Consider the following 18,681-nt stretch of genomic DNA (forward strand, 5'->3'; position numbering starts at 1 on the left):
GCTTAGCCTCGCCTGGCAGCTGAAGCTGCTCCAGGCTCTGTGATAGTGACAGACCGGGCCGGGCGCTCCCCGGGGTCGGACACAAAGCGGCGCGAGCACAGCCGCGACCCTCCAGCCCAGCGGTCAGCGCGCCCCAGCACACGGCCGGGCCCTGTGGGCTCAGGGACAGGGCGCCCCAGCCGCCCCCACGGGGCCCGCTCCCCCTCTGCTCTGCTCGCGCCGGGAAGAACGGTCACAGCTCAACCGCCGCTCGGGGCGGGGCGGGGCCGCCCCCGCATTCGCTGTAGTGCACGGAGAGCAGCCTGGGCGATGCTTGCAGCACTGTCTCTTTAAGCATCACCACCCTCTCTACGCTTGCGCATATGCCGATCTCAATGCGCCTGCGCACGCTCATGGGTTGGCTTGCTCGATCCTTTGTCCCTACCTCGCCTCTCACCTAAGCTTGGTGCTGAGGGGATGAGTGGCAGCTAGTTTCGCGGGCTGTGAAGACTGCTCAGCCAATAAACTCCGAATAGAGGAGCGATCTCGTCTTTGGTCCCGCCGTGCTCCAGTCCTTTTGTGATTGGCACTGGTGTGAGCCACTGAACGGAAGGTGAGGAGAGAGGGTTGGCCAATGGGCCAGCAACATGGGCGGGCCTTGGATAGCCGGTTAGGCTGTCCGATTTCCGGCCGCGCGCGCTCCTTTTTTCCAGGCTACTAGGAGGCGAGAAGGCCGCAATCCGTTGTGGGAGCGAGGGCCCAGGAACAGGTGAGGCGGGGGGTGGCGGCGTCCCGTGAGCACCCCGGGCTCCGGGCCCCCTCCCCCCATGGCGCCGGAGGCAGAGGCTCCGGGCGCCGCGGGCTTGCGTGGGTTCGGCTGCCGGCAGCCTTCCGCCCTGCTGGGCCCGTGCGGCGAGGCCGTGGTGTCCGGCCGATGCGGCTCGTAGCGGTGCCGCGCCGCGCCGGTAGGCGGGCGGCCTTGGCTGCACGCGAAGCGGCACCGGTTCAGCTTCATTTCCAAGTCCCACTGGTGCGAGTTCCTCGCAGGCCCCCCTCCGCCCTTTCCCTGGCCGGCGTGCCGCCCGGCCTGCCACCCCCTCCAGCCTCGCGAGCTTCGCACACGCTTGCCCTTTTCTTCCCCCTTGGTGCATCGCAAACCTTCCCTGATCCCGCCTGGTTTTCTGCTCCTTGTCTCCCACGCAATTTCCGCGGGTCTTTTGCGCGACTCCTCAGTTAACTGTAAGTACACGATTTATATGTGCCAGTGCTGCTTGGTGGCTTCACAAATGACATGTTGCTTTTTTTACTACCTCCCCTTCTGCTTGTAGGCACAGTACCCCGCTTGTCATTCTTTTTGAGGGTAATTGCATATAAACTTACCGCTTTGCATAGCCCTCTGCCCCTCATGTTCATGCCTCCATTGACCCCACCACACACGCATTTACTTTCCCTAGATGCACGAGCTCGGGAGCATTACCCAAGTTGCAGTTCATTCTGCCTTATGCATTCTAAAAGCTGCTAACCAGGTTTTAGTTCTATAATTATTTTGGTGTATACACCTCTACTCCAATATAATGCTGTCCTCGGGAGCCAAAACATCTTACCACGTTATAGTTGAAACCGTGTTATATCAAACTTGCTTTGATCCACCAGAGTGCACAGCCCTGCCCCCCAGAACGCTGCTTTACCGCATTGTATCCGAATTTGTGTTGTATCGGGTTGCGTTATATCGGGGTAGAGGTATATTTGAACTCTGCAGCTCCTAGGTACAATATGTATGGTGCTTCATGAGGAAAATAACTTCTTTTGACTGAGTGCATAGTTTGAGCATGCTGTGTAATGATTACAGGTATCTTCTCTGGTTACCTTACAACCACTTTGACCAACTTGGAATCTGTCACAGATTGAAGTGTCACTAGAGGAAGTTTTGGAATTAATTGATAAACTCAACATTAACAAGTCACCCGGACTGGATAGCATTCACCCAAGAGTTCTGAAAGAACTCAAATGTGAAATTGCGGAACTATTAACTATGGTTTGTAATCTGTCCTTTAAATCAGTTTCTGTACCCAGCTAATATAACACCAATATTTAAAAAGGGCTCTAGAGGTGATCCCGACAATTACAGACCCCTAAGTCTAACGTCAGTACTAGGCAAATTACTTGAAACAATAGTAAAGAAAAATGTCAGACACATAGAAGAACATAAATTGTTGGGCAAAAGTCAACATGGTTTCTGTAAAGGGAAATCATATCTTACTAATTATTAGAGTTCTTTGAAGGGGTCAACAAATGTGGACAAGGGTTATCCAGTGGACATAGTGTACTTAGATTTCCAGAAAGCCTTTGACAAAGTCTCTCACCAAAGGCTCTTAGTAAATTAAGTTGTCATGGGATAAGAAGGAAGATCCTTTCATGGATTGAGAACTGGTTAAAAATACAGGGAACAAAGGGTAGAAATAAATGGTAAATTTTCAGAATGGAGAGGGGTAACTAGTGGTGTACCCCAAGGGTCAATCCTAGGACCAGTTCTAGTCAACTTATTCGTAAATGATCTGGAGAAAGGGGTACACAGTGAGGTGACAAAGTTTTCAGATGATAGTAAACTGCTCAAGATAGTTAAGACCAAAGCAGACTGAAGAACTTCAAAAAGACCTCACAAAACTAAGTGATCGGGCAACAAAATGGCAAATGAAATTTAATATGGCTAAATAACCCCAACTATATATACAATATGATGAGGGTTAATTTAGCAACAACTAATCAGGAAAGAGATCTTGGAGTCATCGTGGATAGTTCTCTGAAGATCTCCACACAGTGTGCAGAGGCGGTCAAAAAAGCAAACAGGATGTTAGGAATCATTAAGAAGGGGATAGAGAATAACATTGAGAATATATTTTTGCTCTTATATAAATCCATGGTACACCCACATCTTGAATACTGCGTACAGATGTGGTCTCCTCATCTCAAAAAAGATATACTGGCATTAGGAAAGGTTCTGAGAAGGGCAACTAAAATGATTATGGGTTTGGAACGGGTCCCATATGAGGAGAGATTAAAGAGGCTAGGACTTTTCAGCTTGGAAAAGAGGAGACTAAGGGGGTATATGATAGAGGTAAATAAAATCATGAGTCATGTGGAGAAAGTGAATAAGGAAAAGTTATTTACTTGTTCCCATAATATAAAAGCTAGGGGCCACCAAATGAAATTAATAGGCAGCAGGTTTAAAACAAATAAAAGGAAGTTCTTCTTCATGCAGCACACAATCAACCTGTGGAACTCCTTGCCTGGGGAGGTTGTGAAGGCTAGGACTATAACAGAGTTTAAAAGAGAACTAGATACATTCATGGAGGTTAGGTCTATTAATGGCTATTAGCCAGGATGGGTAAGGAATGGTGTCCCTAGCCTCTGTTTGTCAGAGGGTGGAGATGGATGGCAGGAGAAAGAGCACTTGATCATTCCCTGTTCTGTTCACTCCCTCTGGGGCACCTGGCATTGGTCACTGTCGGTAGACAAGATACTGGGCTGGATGGATCTTTGGTCTGGCCTCGTATGGCCTTTCTTATGTTAGGCCTCTCCAACACTTCTAAATGGAGCAATCTTAGTATGGAGGTAATTAGTGGCAAATGAACATGGATGCTCAAGGTAACTTTTTAGTTTAACAAGTACTATGGTGCAGCTTTTTAAGCTTTAAAGCACCAGTACTTACTGCACAGATGCCTACAGCAAACAGTATCATCAGTGGAACTATTTCTGGTTTTTTTGTTTTTTGTTTTTTTGAAGTCTGATTGTCTTATAAAAGTTCTGTTAACCATCAAAACAGCCACTAAACATAATATATATAAAATAAGAATGGCCATACTCAGTCAGACCAAAGGTCTGTCTAGCCCAGTATCCTGTCTTCCAACAGTGGCCAATGCCAGATGCTTCAGAGGAAGTAATCAGAAGAGGTAATCATCAAGTGATCCCTCCTCTGTGGCCCATTCCCAGCTTCTGACAGACAGGCTAGGGACACCATATCTGACCATTTTGGTTAATAGCCATTGATGGACCTATCCTCCATGAATTTATCTAGTTCTTTTTTGAAACCTGTTATAGTCTTGGCCCTCACACTATCCTCTGGCAAGGAGTTCCACAGGTTTCCCTTTGTTTTGCCTAATTAACCTAATTTAATTTTATCACCCGCAGTTCCTGTGCTATGAGAAGGAGTAAATAACACTTCCTTATTTACTTTCTCCACACTCATCATTTACAGACCTCTGTCATATCCTCCTTTAGTTGTCTCTTTTCCAAGCTGAAAAGTCCCAGTCTTTTTAATCGCTCCTCATATGGAACAGCTTCCATATCTCTAATCATTTTTGTTGCCCTTTTTCAAATCTTTCTAGTTCCAATATATCTTGTTTAGAGATGGCCTAACCACACCTTTATGCAGTATTCAAGATGTGGGCGTACCATGAATTTATATAGAGGCAATATGATATTTTTTGTCATCTTATCTATCCCTTTTTTAATGATTCCCAACGTTTGTTAGCTTTTTTGACTGCCGATGCACATTGAATGGATGTTTTCAGAGACCTATCCACAATGACTCTCAAGATCTCTTTCTTGAGTGGTAATAGCTAATTTAGACCCCATCATTTTATGTATATGGTTGGGATTATGTTTTCCAATATGCATTACTTTGTATTTATCGACATTTAATTTCATCTGCCATTTTGTTGCCCAGTCACCCGGTTTTGTGAGATCCCTTTGTAACTCTTTGCAATCTGCTTTGGACTTAACTAGTTTTGTTTTATCTGCATATTTTGCCACCTCACTGTTTACTACTGTTTACCATTTTTTCTAGATAATTTATGAATGTATTGAATAGGACTGATCCCAGTACAGACCCCTGGGGGACACTACTATTTACTTCCCTCCATTCTGAAAACTATTTATTCTTACCCTCTGTTTTGTATCTTTTAACCGGTTACTGATCCATGAAAGGACCTTCCCTCTTATCCCACCACAGCTTACTGTCCTTAAGAGCCTTTGGTGAGGGACTTTGTCAAAGTCTTTCTGAAACTCTAAGTACACTCTATCCACTGGATCCCCCTTGTGCACATGCTTGTTGACCCCCCTCAAAGAATTGTAGTGGATTGGTGAGACGTGACTTCCTTTTTCAAAAACCATGTTGACTCTTCCCCAACAAATGATGTTCATCTACGTGTCTGACAATCCTGTTCTTTGCTATAGTTTCAACCAGTTTGCCCAGTACTGAAATAATTGTCAGGATTGCCTCTGGAGCCCTTTTTTAAAAATTGGTGTCATGTTATCTAATCTCCAGTCATCTGGTACAGAAGCTGATTTAAATGATAGGTTACATACCATAATTAGCAGTTCTGCAATTTCACATTTGAGTACATTCAGAACTCTTGGATGAATACCATCTAATTGTGGTGACTGATACAGTAACTATAATAAATCTGTTTGAAAACCTCCCCTAATGACACCTCAGTCTGGGACAGTTCCTCAGATTTGTCACCTAAAAAGAATGGCTCAGGTTTAGAAATCTCCCTCACTTCTTCAGCTGTTAAGACTGATGCAAAGAATTCATTTAGGGTTTGTCTACACTGGCACTTTACAGCGCTGAAACTTACAGCACTCAGGGGGGTGTTTTTTCACACCTCTGAGTGAGAACATTGCAGCGCTGTAAAGTGCCAGTGTAGACAGTGCACCAATGCTGGTTGCTATTCCCCTCGTGGAGGTGGTATTTTTTAGAGTGCTAGGAGAGCTCTCTCCTAGCGCTCTGCCACAACCACACAAGCCATGTTAAACACTACCAGCGAAGATGTGCCCTTAATGTCTCCACAATGGCCTTATCATCCTTTAGCATCTCTATTGTCCAGTCGCTCCACAGGTTGTTTAGCATGCTTCCTGTGTCTGATGTACTTTAAAAAGGGACATGGTTAACATAAAATCACCCTTGCCTGAATTTTTACTTGCTACTTTCACAAGGAATACATCTTATTAGAATTGAATGCTTACAGAGTTGTTTCAGTTTTCTTTTTGCATTTGAGCGCTTCACATGTATTTCATTTTCCCCAGTGTATCTGTTTCTTTCACACAGCAACATGAGAGAAATTATCTTCAAAAATAGGAAAATATAACTGCAGAGGTTGGCATTAGGACTCGAATGCAGGACTGAAAACCAACTAGATTTTAAGTTTTCACATAAAGGCAGATCTCTTCTTGGTTTTGCGGTATTTATGTGTCTAGTAGGTCAGAAAGAGCACTTTAGTTGGAAATATCATTAGCTACACAGGTTAATTTAAATCAGATGTACTATGTTCAAATTGTATGTATTTTCCCTCATATTGTCTGTTTCCCCAGGTGTCGGGGGTTGCAAAGGCTGGAAACGCTTCTGTTCTGATAATTATGTCTGTGGTTGTGCCCAGGAAAGTAGCTGTAGTGTTGGGTGCATTGGAGGTTGCTGGTTTGTACTTTGAGGATATATAACCAATGATGTATTTGCTCTCAGGTTGGAAAAATGCAAGGAAATAAAGGCTTTAACATGGAGAAGCAAAACCATGCTCCAAGAAAACAACATCAGCAACAGCATCAACAACCACCTATTCCTGCTAATGGACAGCAGGCCAACAGCCAGAGTGAGTAGATTACACAAGTCAATCTTGGTTGATGTAGCCGGCTGGGCTGCTGAAGTGCCATCAGCATAGGCCCTGACTTAAATTTCACTTTAAACTGTCACAGGTTCTTTCCCTATTTGAGATGCTCTGATATCCCATGAGAAAGGATTAGTTTGGATTCTCTTCTGCTGTCAAGTTCCTCTGGACTTTTTATTGCCAATCCTTGCCCTGTGAATAAACCCACTTGTATTCGTTCTTTTTGGTATGATAGAGCTTTTTACTAAATCTGTAAACAGAGGAGATTGCATTCAGGATTACACTTTCAGTCAGTTCAGTTCTGCTCTTATGGCAGAGGTGGACAACGTGAGCCTGAGAAGGAGCCAGAATTTACCAATGTACGTTGCCAAAGAGACGCAGTAATCTGTTGTCAGCCCCCCATCAGCTCCCAACCCCCAGCGCCTCCCCACCAGTCAGCGCCTCCCTCCTGGTGCAATCAGCTGTTTCTCAAGCAAAGGAGGCTCTATGGGGGAGGAGTGAGGGCATGGCAGGCTCAGGGGAAGGGGCAAGGGCCTTGGAGGAAGGGGTGGAGTGGGGACAGGGCCTGGGGCAGAGCAGGGGGTTGAGCAGAGAGCACCCCCTGGCACACTGAAAAGTTAGCATCTGTAGCTCCAGCGCTGGAGTCAGCGCTAATACAGGGAGCCGCATATTAACTTCTGAAGAGTTGCATGCGGCTCAGGAGCCACAGGTTGGCCACCGCTTTCTTATGGCCTGACTTCCAAATGTGTGGAATGCTGGCAGTTCCCAAGGGCTTCACTGAGATTTTTGGCACTTAGTGCTTCTGAATCAGACCATTAATGTGCATGTTCAAAAATTCCTTCCTTGCTGCTTGTAGGATCTTCCAGTAAATCAAATTACCTGGAGGACTGCAGATCTCTCCAATCCTTCAGTGTCATCACTGTGGATTTTACAAGAAAGAGGTGGCTTGTCTGTGACTGGCACTCTTTCCTCCTTTTCTCTTGCCCTCACCCTTCTTCCCAACGCTGTATCAGAGGACCACCTAGCACAGTCCTTTCTAGGTACTGGTGGGATAGAGTTGCTGTCAGCATAGATGCAGTTCTAGTAGGAAGGTTGTTGAAGTGTTCCCCAATCACACAACAAATCGAAACTTCTGTGCAAGGTGATCTTCTGACTTGTCTGCTTGAGACTCCAGCATCAAAGTGCTAGTAGTACCAGGGTTGCTGTGCCAGTAAATCCAATCCACTGAAGTTTACCCTTGTTCAATATGGGCTGGAGCTCTGTGGGATTTGTTGGGGTTTGGTGATGGTGATCTTGTGGGGGTTTAATGACCTTTGGGGCCTTAACAGATCTAACTTAATGGTTCAGAAACATGTAGTGGTGAGGGTCTGAAGCTGCCATTTATGGATGACTGGGAGGGTGTCTGATTACAGTGATGAATCAGTTAATTTGATAGTTATGTTGTGCTTTGAATGTGGAATCTACTACATAAGTGTTTTTTAAAAATAGAGCTTCTTAAATTGAGTGTGTGATAAAGTGGTTGGCCAGTCTTCTCCCTACTAGAGTGGGATAGTTTTACACTTGCATTCTAATCTCACCCATTAAAAGCTGAATAGAGTGACAATGGTAGGTCAAGTCCCTATTCATGTGTCTTTCAGGTTATCTCAAAATACCATTTTTGTAATTGATGCCTGAAATCATAAGCCAGAGCATTGCCCATATTTTTTCCCACCATTGTAGTATCTGTGCACTTTCATACTCCCTGCCTCACTATATTTTATGATTTATCATTAATTTGCTGGCTTTTTGGTTTTGTTTTAGCCACTGAGTGTTACTTGAATATAGACTTTGACTAACTTCGCTGACTTTTCTGAGGTCCCATCCATACTGCTGCTTTTATAGCTTCCAGCTGCTTTCTCTCCAGCTTGGAGATAGGGTCTGGAATCCAGACCCTTTCTAGTGCATTCCCAGGCTGTAGGTGGCTGAAATGTTATTTGCTTTTTTCCCCCTTTTGCATCTGTTGTACTAGGCAAGACTTATTAATGTAAGTATCTTTTGAATGTTTGTTTTTCTGAATCACTGCTGAGTTCTGAATTAATTCCAGGATGATAATCCTCTAACAGCCTATGAAACTGCAGTTTTTCTGTAGATAGCTTAAGATGTGGTCTTGAAGTCCACGTAATGAACATAGCAACTCTTGCTGTGGACTAAGCATCTTTTGATGCAGTAGTCAAGTTAGGAAGGCTGCTACATTCTTCCAAGGTCCCTAATTCCTGCTTTGGGCTCTGCCTCACATAGTGGCCGATGCCTTGTTACGAAGCAGTGCAGTTCCTGCAAACTTCGTCTTTCTTCAGAATGTTGGCCCATGCTGAAATACTATCTCCTTGTTGCTATGGAGTTGGTTGGCGATGTTTTGAGACCTGGGTGAATGGGTGGAGTTAGCTATTGTTGTATGTCTTTATGCTCGCTGTGATGTAACATAGTGGAATTTATCCCCCCAATTGTAGAGCGACTGTGTACCTTATTCCCCTCAGATGAAGGCCTCACTATTGACCTGAAGAATTTCCGGAAACCTGGTGAAAAGACATTCACTCAGAGGAGCCGCCTCTTTGTGGGGAACCTGCCCCCAGATATTACTGAGGAGGAGATGAGAAAGTTGTTTGAAAAGTATGGAAAGGCAGGTGAAGTCTTCATACACAAGGACAAAGGCTTTGGATTTATCAGGCTGGTGAGTCGTTATTGCTATCTTTGGGATGTCCTATGACATTAGGAGAGTGGTGCTAATTGGAAATAGTAACCATATTCACATATTTTGCTAATCAAGCTGGTATCTTCACACGGATGTTTAAAATTAGTTCTGGTGATCTGAAATATGGGATATATTGGAACCAATTTAAGCAGCTAGTGTGGATGGGAGCCTGTTCAGAGGGAGAGTATGGGTGCCAGTCAGCTTCTCTGCAATTCCAGCCATTCATAATATGCAAGTGCCTCTATGGTCTCATTGTGGCTGGAGAGAGAGAAGATACAAGTTTGCTGTTACAGGTGAATCTGGCAAAAAGCAGGGTACCTTTAGGTGGAAGTCATTGACTTCATCCTCTTTTTTGATGGATGTGAGGAAGCTGTTTGTGTACAAAGACTAGCATCTGTAATTACTGCTAGTGATGGACATTCTTGAACCTGGTGGGTCTCTAGTTGATCAGATTGAAGGAAGTAGCTTAGAGCAAAATTGCTTGGTAGTAACTGAAATAGCAGCTGAGACTTCCTCTGTCCTGTTTCCTCCCCCCCTTCACTTATTAGTTGAAAATTGATCTCTGTTTTGTCTTGTACCTGTCTGGTGGTTGGTTCTTAGATTTTTAATATTTTGAATTATACAGCAGGTTAGCTGCCGTGCAGTTATGTGGATTAAACAAGGATACTTAATTTATTTCAAGACAGCTGCTCCAGACATGGGAATAAGGTCTTGCCCATCCTCCAAACTAGTGTCTTGGCATCCCATTTAGGAAAGAAAGATGTAAAACTGGGCTAACAGCTGTGCTTGTGACAAAACCTATATTTTGAGTCCCATTCAAGTGTTTTGCTTATATTAAACATCAAAAACAGGAAGGAACCATCTTGACACTTACTTGTCTTGAAACACAAGATGGGCAGCATGGTGAGAAGCTGGAAGCTTTTTAAAGTACTATGGAAATGAGTATATAATGCAAGTCTGCATATTTTCCAATAAATCATTAGTCAGGTAACAGATCTTAAGATTTTGAAAGACTCCTGCCTTTCTTGTACTTTCATGTACTGAGCAGTTCCTGTCAGTCATCAGACTAGACTACTGGGAAGAATCAGGGAAGTAGTAGTTCTCACTGTGATCCTAGCACTATTCATAGATGTGTGCTTAACTAATATTAACTCTTAGCTACTGTCTGTAATCCTTGCAACATTCCTTTTAAGTTTTGTACCTGATGTTATCTGCTTTCTTTTTATTTTCTCTCCCCAAACTTCACATGTGCTCCCTGAACTAGTTTAACGGGCACCTTGGATAATGGTCAAAAGACTTTATTACAAACATTACTAAGGCGTCCTTTGTAGTATAAAGAGTTTTGTTCTTCTCACTGTAGTGCTTGTCCAGGGAAAGACAGGCTAATGACCCTTTTCTCTGTTTCTGTGGCAGGAAACGTTTCATTACTGCACTGCAAGTTTTAATGATAACTTTCTTCTCTTCAGGAAACTCGCACTCTAGCCGAGATTGCAAAGGTAGAACTAGACAACATGCCTCTTCGTGGGAAGCAGCTGAGAGTGCGTTTTGCATGCCACAGCGCATCACTGACTGTCAGAAACCTGCCTCAATTTGTGTCAAATGAGCTTCTGGAGGAGGCCTTCTCTGTGTTCGGCCAGGTGGAAAGGGCTGTGGTTATTGTGGATGACAGAGGAAGATCGTCTGGGAAAGGCATTGTGGAGTTTTCAGGGAAACCTGCTGCTAGGAAAGCTCTGGACCGATGTAGTGAAGGGTCTTTCCTGCTAACCACGTAAGTGAGGCGGGTGAGAAGTGCTGTTCTGGAAAGTGCACAGCTTGGCCAGGTGTGTGCTGGCTTGTGAAACATTGATGCATTAACACTAGAGTGGGGCTATGTGTGGTATGGGGCAGGCAGAAGACAGTATGTACCTAAAACTTAAGTCTTCTAGAAGGACAAACTTCCTGTCTCATATCTGGACCATGTTAGAATAAATCTGTGCACAGGCTTATGTTCAAAACCACTTTGCTTCCTGGATGCTGCCCAGGGGATTGAGTATGCTAATCTGGGAGCTGCTGCTGTTGAGGTTCCTCATAGACAAAGCCTTCTTTGAGCAGTTCAAGTAGTCCTGAAGAAGCAGAAGCTATTACTCCCCTCTTAAAGTATGGCTGGCAAGTGAAAAAAGCTTGTATATGTTAACTGTGTAGTCTGGATCATACCAGAATTGATTATGGAAATAGGCTTTTGTTTCTCAGTGAGTACTTCTGTGATAGAATGTTGCACCCAATCCTGTCAGCCGGCATAGTTTCAGTTTTAGCTGTTTAAATGGCTGCAGCACACTAGCCTCCATGCTTGAGTGTTCCAGGGGCACCTAGCAGGTCTGCAGATTTTAATGTTCTTCTGGAGTGGTGGTGCATTCTTAGGAGTGGAACTAAATCTGGAATATGCTTTGCCCCATTGGTCCCAACAGCCAATGAGTTGGCCCCTTTATGTATGGTACAAAGCCCATCGCCCCAGTTCTTTTGGTTAGGCTGGGTCACTATTTTGGGGAATGGCTGTTAGCCAGGATGGGCAGGGGTGGTGTCCCTAGCCTCTGTTTGCCAGAAGCTGGGAATGAGCGACAGGATGGATTACATGTTTTGTTCATTCCCTCTGGGGCATCTGGCAGTGGCCACTGTTGGAAGACAGGATACTAGGCTAGATGGGACTTTGGTGTGATCCGGTATGGCCGTTCTTATGTTCTTAAGGGATCGTGGAAGCAATTTCAAACAAGTCACACTCAAAACCCAGACAGTACCAATGTATAACTTGGGTGTGAAGATGGCTTTCACTTGTATTCTGGCTGTCATTGTCTTAGATGGTTTTATTAGGCCCTATTGTTCTGAAATTTCATTGGTAGAGAGAGAACAGTATTTTATAGCTCCAGCTAGGATTAAAAAACACACACAGGCTGGCCCGCAGTGCAGCCATTGTCTAGATAACACTAAAATCACGTGGTCTCTTTTCTTTCCAGATTTCCTCGACCTGTCACTGTGGAGCCAATGGATCAGTATGATGATGAGGAGGGACTGCCGGAGAAATTGGTCATCAAAAACCAGCAGTTTCACAAGTATGTGTCCACTAAGGAAGGAAGAGGGGTTAGTGGTGGACCATTCAAGCAATTGGTGTCTTAATCTTTGCGAGAATGCATCCTCACAAGCTAGTAAAAGGCTCTTTATATTGCCTTAGTACATTTCTCTCTTCTAATCCTAAATATGTGTTTTTCTTTACTAACTTATGCATGCCTCTAGAAAGCACCTTCTCTGTTCAGGCAGCTGAAGTTTTCATGAGTAGTTGCCCCTACACTAGGGTGGTGGGTGAAGGGCAGAGAGTAATTGGGACTACCTTTTAGTTTCTTCCTTCAGTGATGGGGAGATGACATGCCAATGCTTCAGATAGGATCCTCTGCTGGAAAATAGCAAGATGCAGAAAGAGTAGCTTCCCATTCATTGCAGTGAGAATTCTATTTCTGTGTCAGGCTGACGAGGTGGCAGCTCCTTGGATAAGATATTCTAAGTGTGTTACTGATCGCTCCCTTTTGTAGCTGTTAATTAGAATGTCTCATATTTCATTTGTATGAATCTTTATTTTCCTCATTGGCTTTGCTCAAGTTTCCTTCCCTTTCTCCCGTTCTCCTGCAGGGAGCGTGAACAGCCTCCTAGGTTTGCACAGCCTGGTTCTTTTGAATATGAGTATGCCATGCGCTGGAAGGCTCTGATAGAAATGGAAAAGCAGCAGCAAGAACAGGTGGACCGCAACATCAAGGAAGCACGTGAGAAGCTGGAAATGGAGATGGAAGCAGCTCGCCATGAGCACCAAGTTATGCTCATGAGGCAAGGTGAGAGCCAAGATCATCAAAGACCAATAAAACACTGGCCCAAGATTTCTTCTTCTTAGGATTTCTTCTTAAAGCCAGAAGTGTCTAGCACAATAACCAGTGTTGGCTGAAGATGGCCTGGGAATGGATGTCCAGCTAATAGACAATAACTGTCTGACAGGCTAAATGGATCTGCTGTACAGCATAACAGACTTCTGTTCTGCTATCTTCTGTAGGATGGCAGCTATAGAGTCCTAGCTGGCTACACTTGTGAGGCCATACACTTAACTCAGTGGTTCTCAAACTTTTGTACTGGTGACCCCTTTCACACAGCAAGGCTCTGAGTATGACACTCCCCCCCCCCCCCCCCGTATAAATTAAAAACACTTTTTTAATATATATATTTAACACTATTATAAATGCAGGTGGTAAATCAGTGTTTAGGGTGGAGGCTGACAGCTCTAGACCCCCCATGTAATAACCTCATGACCCCCTGAGGGGTCCCGACCTCCAATTGAGAACCCCTGACTTAACTTGATGGCGTTTCTTTCTGTATGTCTGTAAGGCAGTAACTTATGAATGTTGTATCTGATCAATTTCAAAATCCCAGGGAATGTCCTATATATCAGTGGTGAGAACCCTCCTGTTTTTTGGGGAAATTGGAAATCTGAAAAGTGAAATGAGGGACACACAGAGCCCCTACTGTGTGTTTAGCACAGCCACAGCTTCAAGCACTTCTGCAATTGTTCGTAGATTAGATTGAATGGCACTCGTTCACACATTATGGTATAACCAAATATTTGTCTCTTCTCTGTGTGCCCTCCCAGTAGAGTTTAACATGTTGACAGCCTGAATGACTTATCTCCCAGACAAATAATGAAGGTGGGGGAGAGGGAGAGCGGGAGGGAGAAAATTGGAGCATGCGCACAGCCCATGGAATGAGGGGTGTACAGAACCCTGGCAGTGCAGGGAAAATTGTAGGATCCTGGTACGGGGCACATGGGAACGCAGACCTGGCATGGGGGGAAAAGGAATGAGGCAGACAGCCCCTGGCATAGGGAAACTAGGGGCACACAGGATCCCCACCGTAGAGAGATTTGGGGACCACAGTATGGGGGCACTCAGAGCACCTGTCCTGGGGAAAACCAATGACATGGAGGGAAGTGGAAATGGCGTGTACACACAGCCGCTGGCATAGGAGGAGAATTGGGTGCCCCTGCAGTGTAAAGAGAGGAAACGGGGAGCATACAGTACTTCAGGCATGCAGGGAGGGAATATGGGACCCTGGTATGGGGGAAGGAGGGAATGAGGGGGCTGACACAAAACCCCAGTCATGAAGGAAGGAGTTCAGGGAGCTGCATGGAGTCAGTAAAATAAAGGGGGATGTAAGAATAGCACCCAGGGACCTTGTGGGGGAGGGTGGAGGAATGCAAGGAGCCCCTGGTTTGCAGAATTAGGTTAAGCTAGAAATCTACTAATGTGTTACCCCCGGTATGGAAACTAACTGGTAAGTTAGGTTCAGGCAGAGATTCATGGAAGTTGGGGGAGGTAATGTTATTCTGGTCACCTAGCAGCCTGCAGAGGGAATGACAATTGGCCCAGTGATTGGCTTCTACTGTCACCTCTTCCAGACTTAATGAGACGCCAGGAAGAACTAAGGAGAATGGAGGAACTGCATAACCAAGAAGTGCAGAAACGTAAACAGCTGGAGCTCAGGTAAAGGGAGGTGCTGGCCACTCATATTGCTGTGAATTAAATGCATCCCCTTAGACTGGGGCTGGAGCATTATCCAGAGCAGCTGGACACACAATTTACCAATATCAATTCCAAACATTGTTGGGTCATCTTCATCCATAAGCAAAGTTTAAGTACGTTTAGGGTGCAGGATTGTTTAGGGTGTATGCCAGTGACTTTGAAGGACACTGACTAGTACTTGTTTTTTCACTGATAGACTCAAGTTTGGATTCTTACTGCTTGGCTTTCAGATGTATATACAAAAGCCAGGTGTCTTTGCAGCAACCCTGATTGCTCTAGCACTGTAGGTCGGGAAACTCTTGCCCTAGCCTCAACTTTTTCATTCTTCCTGTCCCCTAAGGATCTATGAGAATCTCTCAACTCCTTTATGGTCTTACTGCTTGGTTCTCAAGGTAATTCTGTAGGCCATCAGGAAGATCTTCAGACCGTTCTTTGTGGAGCACAGCTTGAGAACCACTTGGCTAATGTATCCTGATTGCGTGTGGATAGCATTTGTTTAAAAGCATAGTGTAGCCTCTGCCTGGGATTTTTTTCTAATAAGCTCACTAGAATTGAAAGGGATGAGAAATAATTGTGGTTTTCATGAGGTCTAGAAATTTATCATATTGAAGGCTTAATGCTGTACTTGTCTGGAAGAACAGTGTCATCTTTACTGCTGACAAAGGCCTACCGTGTAGCACTTCGCCCCGTGATACAGAATCTGCTTATGTTGTGCTGAGTGACTCTAGAATCCTTTCCTTGCAGGCAGGAGGAGGAACGCAGGCGCCGTGAGGAGGAGATGAGGCGGCAGCAGGAGGAGATGATGAGACGCCAGCAAGAGGGCTTTAAAGGGAATTTTGCTGATGCGGTATGAGTCCTCCTACCTTTTGATTCACACATGGCTTCTGTCAGAAGGATAGTTATCCAGACACAGGGCAGGATTTCTGTTGATAAGAATATGACTGGGCATATATTTTCTACAGAAGAGTACCTTTGTATGGAGGTACAGGTAACACAAAAAAACGGGGATGGGATTGTCATCTTACAAATCAGTTTGATCTTGTTGAGGATCACAAACACTAAAATTAACCATACTCTCACTACAGGCAGAATAAGATTGTTTGAGTGCCTTAACTGTGTTTCCATTTTTTTGTTCAATCTTTAATTTCAGGAGGGTTTGGGGATATTTTTAATGATTGGCTTTGGGATAATTACAACATCTCTAATGTAATTTACCCTACATTACTGGTATATACACTGTCTTAAACTTCACCCAAATGCAGTTTTGTCTGAGACAGGGGTAGGCAACCTATGGCACACGTGCCGAAGGCGGCACACGAGCTGATTTTCAGTGGCACTCATACTGCCCGGGTCCTGGCCACCAATCCGAAAGGCTCTGCATTTTAATTTAATTTTAAATGAAGCTTCTTAAGCATTTTTAAAACCTTATTTACTTTACATACAACAATAGCTTAGTTATTTATTTTAGACTTATAGAAAGAGACCTTCTAAAAACATTAAAATGTATTACTGGCACGCGAAACCTTAAATTAGAGTGAATAAATGAAGACTCAGCACACCGCTTCTGAAAGGTTGCCGATCCCTGGTCTGGGACTATATGTATGGAAATCCAACTGTTCATGGGAACTCACTTTGCTGCTGCTGTCCATGTAGGACCCAGAGTGTGTCAGTCTTGCTTTTCAACAGAGCATATGCTAACAGGTCCTATTCTTGGAGCAGTGATTGAAAATTTCCTTCATGAAGATCTCTGCAGAGCCCCACAAGGAGTCATGTGCCTGGCCACAATAACATTGGCCTGAAGACTGCTGCATCCCGTCTTGGCAGTTTTCTAAACATTGCTGAGTTTAGGGACCATTGTTGGCATGATAGTGTAGTTGCCATTAAAAATCAGTACTTGTCAAGTTACCTCACAATGATATTGGATACTGCAGGTCCCCAACCATTACAATGTCAAACATCTCTAATAACTGATTCCTTGATACCAGTAGCACTAGCTCTAAGGCCACATTTCACAGATCAATAGGGCTAAAAACAACACTATTGGGAACTCACTCATTTATAGCTCTGGCAGTTTGCAAGATCAACTCTTAAAATCTCATTTCAGAAACCACCTTGCTTTTAATCTATTTTATTTCTGATGCTGTAATAGCTGCCACGTCAAACCATGAGACCTAGAAATTGTAAACAGTGCCTTATACTAATAGCTTGGAATCTGCTTTCACAGGGTGGAAAGCAGTGATGTCATATATGGCAAGTGGACTGTGTGCATCCAGGTTGAAGTATTTATGTGGCCTACATGGCATCCGGGTTTTTTTGATGTTTCTATTCTTCATGGTTGTGAAGAAAACTTTTCAAATGTAAACAGTATGGCTGATGCAGTACTGTCATCCTGAGGCTTCAAACAGTTGGAAACAGTGACTGTGAATTTCCTTGATCCACGGTGATCTTGTTAATGTTGACTCTGAAGCCCAATGATTACACTCCTATGTTCTCCCACATTTATCTCCCCTGTTGTTTTATATGATTAGATGTAAACTCCTTGGAGTAGAGATGGTCTCTGTGGGATGATCTGTTTCGTTTATGAGCTGCTTTAACTCAGTTCTTCTTCTTTTTTAAGAAAAGACAGCCCTCTAATATGGATTCACTTATACTGCTATAAAGGTGGCATAACTGTATCCACACTAGAGGGTATCCTGGTTTATCTGTACAAAATCATCCCCTAACTGAAATAGTTAAATCCTGTACAGAAACTGTGTAGATCAGGCCTAAACTATGTGCCTAGTAGCCAGTATAACAGAGCCTTGATCAGGGCCTCTTAAGTGCTACTGCAATTCAAATAATAAATAGTGGTCCTGGGCATACAAATGGAGGAAAATGAAACTGGCTCTGCTTGTTCTTGTGAAGAAGTGGGACTGCCCTTGGGGTAAGGGGGCACTGTTGGCTTTGAAACAGAACCTTTTGAAGTTTTTTGGGCTCACTAGCCTATGCTAATAGCAAAAGCATCTGCATTACTTTTTAAAAGTATGCTGTTTCCTGACCTTGATGAGGTGGTAGAGCGAATTTCACCTAGTGTTAGCAGTAGTCTGAGCAGCCAACAATGTCAGATCTCTCTACCTAGGCATCAGACATCTCTGTATACCAACACCTGGGCGATAAAATTGCACAGTGCTTTGCTTCTGTTGGATGTTTCACAGTGCAAGTGGCTAACTATCCTGCAGAATTATACCTTTAAATTGAGATCTTATTTGTTCAGCAGCGAATAGTGGGGTGGATGGTTCATTTTCCTTTGCAGCTTTTCCTAGGGAGTGACTTTTCTATCCAGTCTTCAATGATAAAGTCTGTTGAAACTCTCTGGGCTTAAGTTGTGTTAGACAATGTCTTAAACTATGTGGTGTGAAATAAGTCTCTCTTTCAGAGGGAGCCACCGGATATGCGCATGGGACAGATGGGCATGGGAGGTAAGAGCTGCCTATGGTTATCTGTGTGCTCTGTTTCTATGTGTGTTCCGTTCCCCTATCTGCAGACACTGGACCTGCTCTTGGAGGGTTTCATTTTGCTAATTCCATGTTTGGTACACTTAAAACTTATTGTAAATAACTTTCCAATGATGTCTGTTCTCTTAAATTTATATAAAGTAGTCTTTAAAGCACGTGACAGTTCACTGCAATCAAAGTGAGAAATATTTGTTGGGATACAGTAATAAAATTACTTTAGGTGGAAAGGTATG

At 44.1% G+C, this 18,681-nt stretch overlaps 1 protein-coding gene across 5 annotated transcripts in view; it reads left to right on the plus strand.

Moving 5' to 3' along the window:
* The first annotated feature begins 642 nt into the window (after positions 1–642).
* The window catches only part of NONO (non-POU domain containing octamer binding), a 117,311-nt gene continuing 99,272 nt past the window's right edge, over positions 643–18,681 (plus strand). For 4 of the 5 annotated variants that reach the window (XR_004002041.1, XM_030575923.1, XM_030575922.1 and 1 more), the window contains exons 1-9: positions 643–748; positions 6,500–6,626; positions 9,128–9,348; positions 10,836–11,137; positions 12,357–12,452; positions 13,024–13,220; positions 14,831–14,915; positions 15,699–15,801; positions 18,370–18,412. Coding sequence is in view for 4 of the 5 variants with exons in the window: in XM_030575923.1 (XP_030431783.1) it covers positions 6,509–6,626; positions 9,128–9,348; positions 10,836–11,137; positions 12,357–12,452; positions 13,024–13,220; positions 14,831–14,915; positions 15,699–15,801; positions 18,370–18,412 (1,165 nt within the window). In the remaining variant the exon portion in view is untranslated. The remainder of the gene's footprint in view (positions 749–6,499; positions 6,627–9,127; positions 9,349–10,835; positions 11,138–12,356; positions 12,453–13,023; positions 13,221–14,830; positions 14,916–15,698; positions 15,802–18,369; positions 18,413–18,681) is intronic. The other variant, XM_030575921.1, reaches the window with a different exon arrangement.

The sequence above is a fragment of the Gopherus evgoodei genome, chromosome 9 (assembly GCF_007399415.2).
Source record: "Gopherus evgoodei ecotype Sinaloan lineage chromosome 9, rGopEvg1_v1.p, whole genome shotgun sequence".
In the NCBI taxonomy this organism is placed as follows: domain Eukaryota; kingdom Metazoa; phylum Chordata; order Testudines; family Testudinidae; genus Gopherus; species Gopherus evgoodei.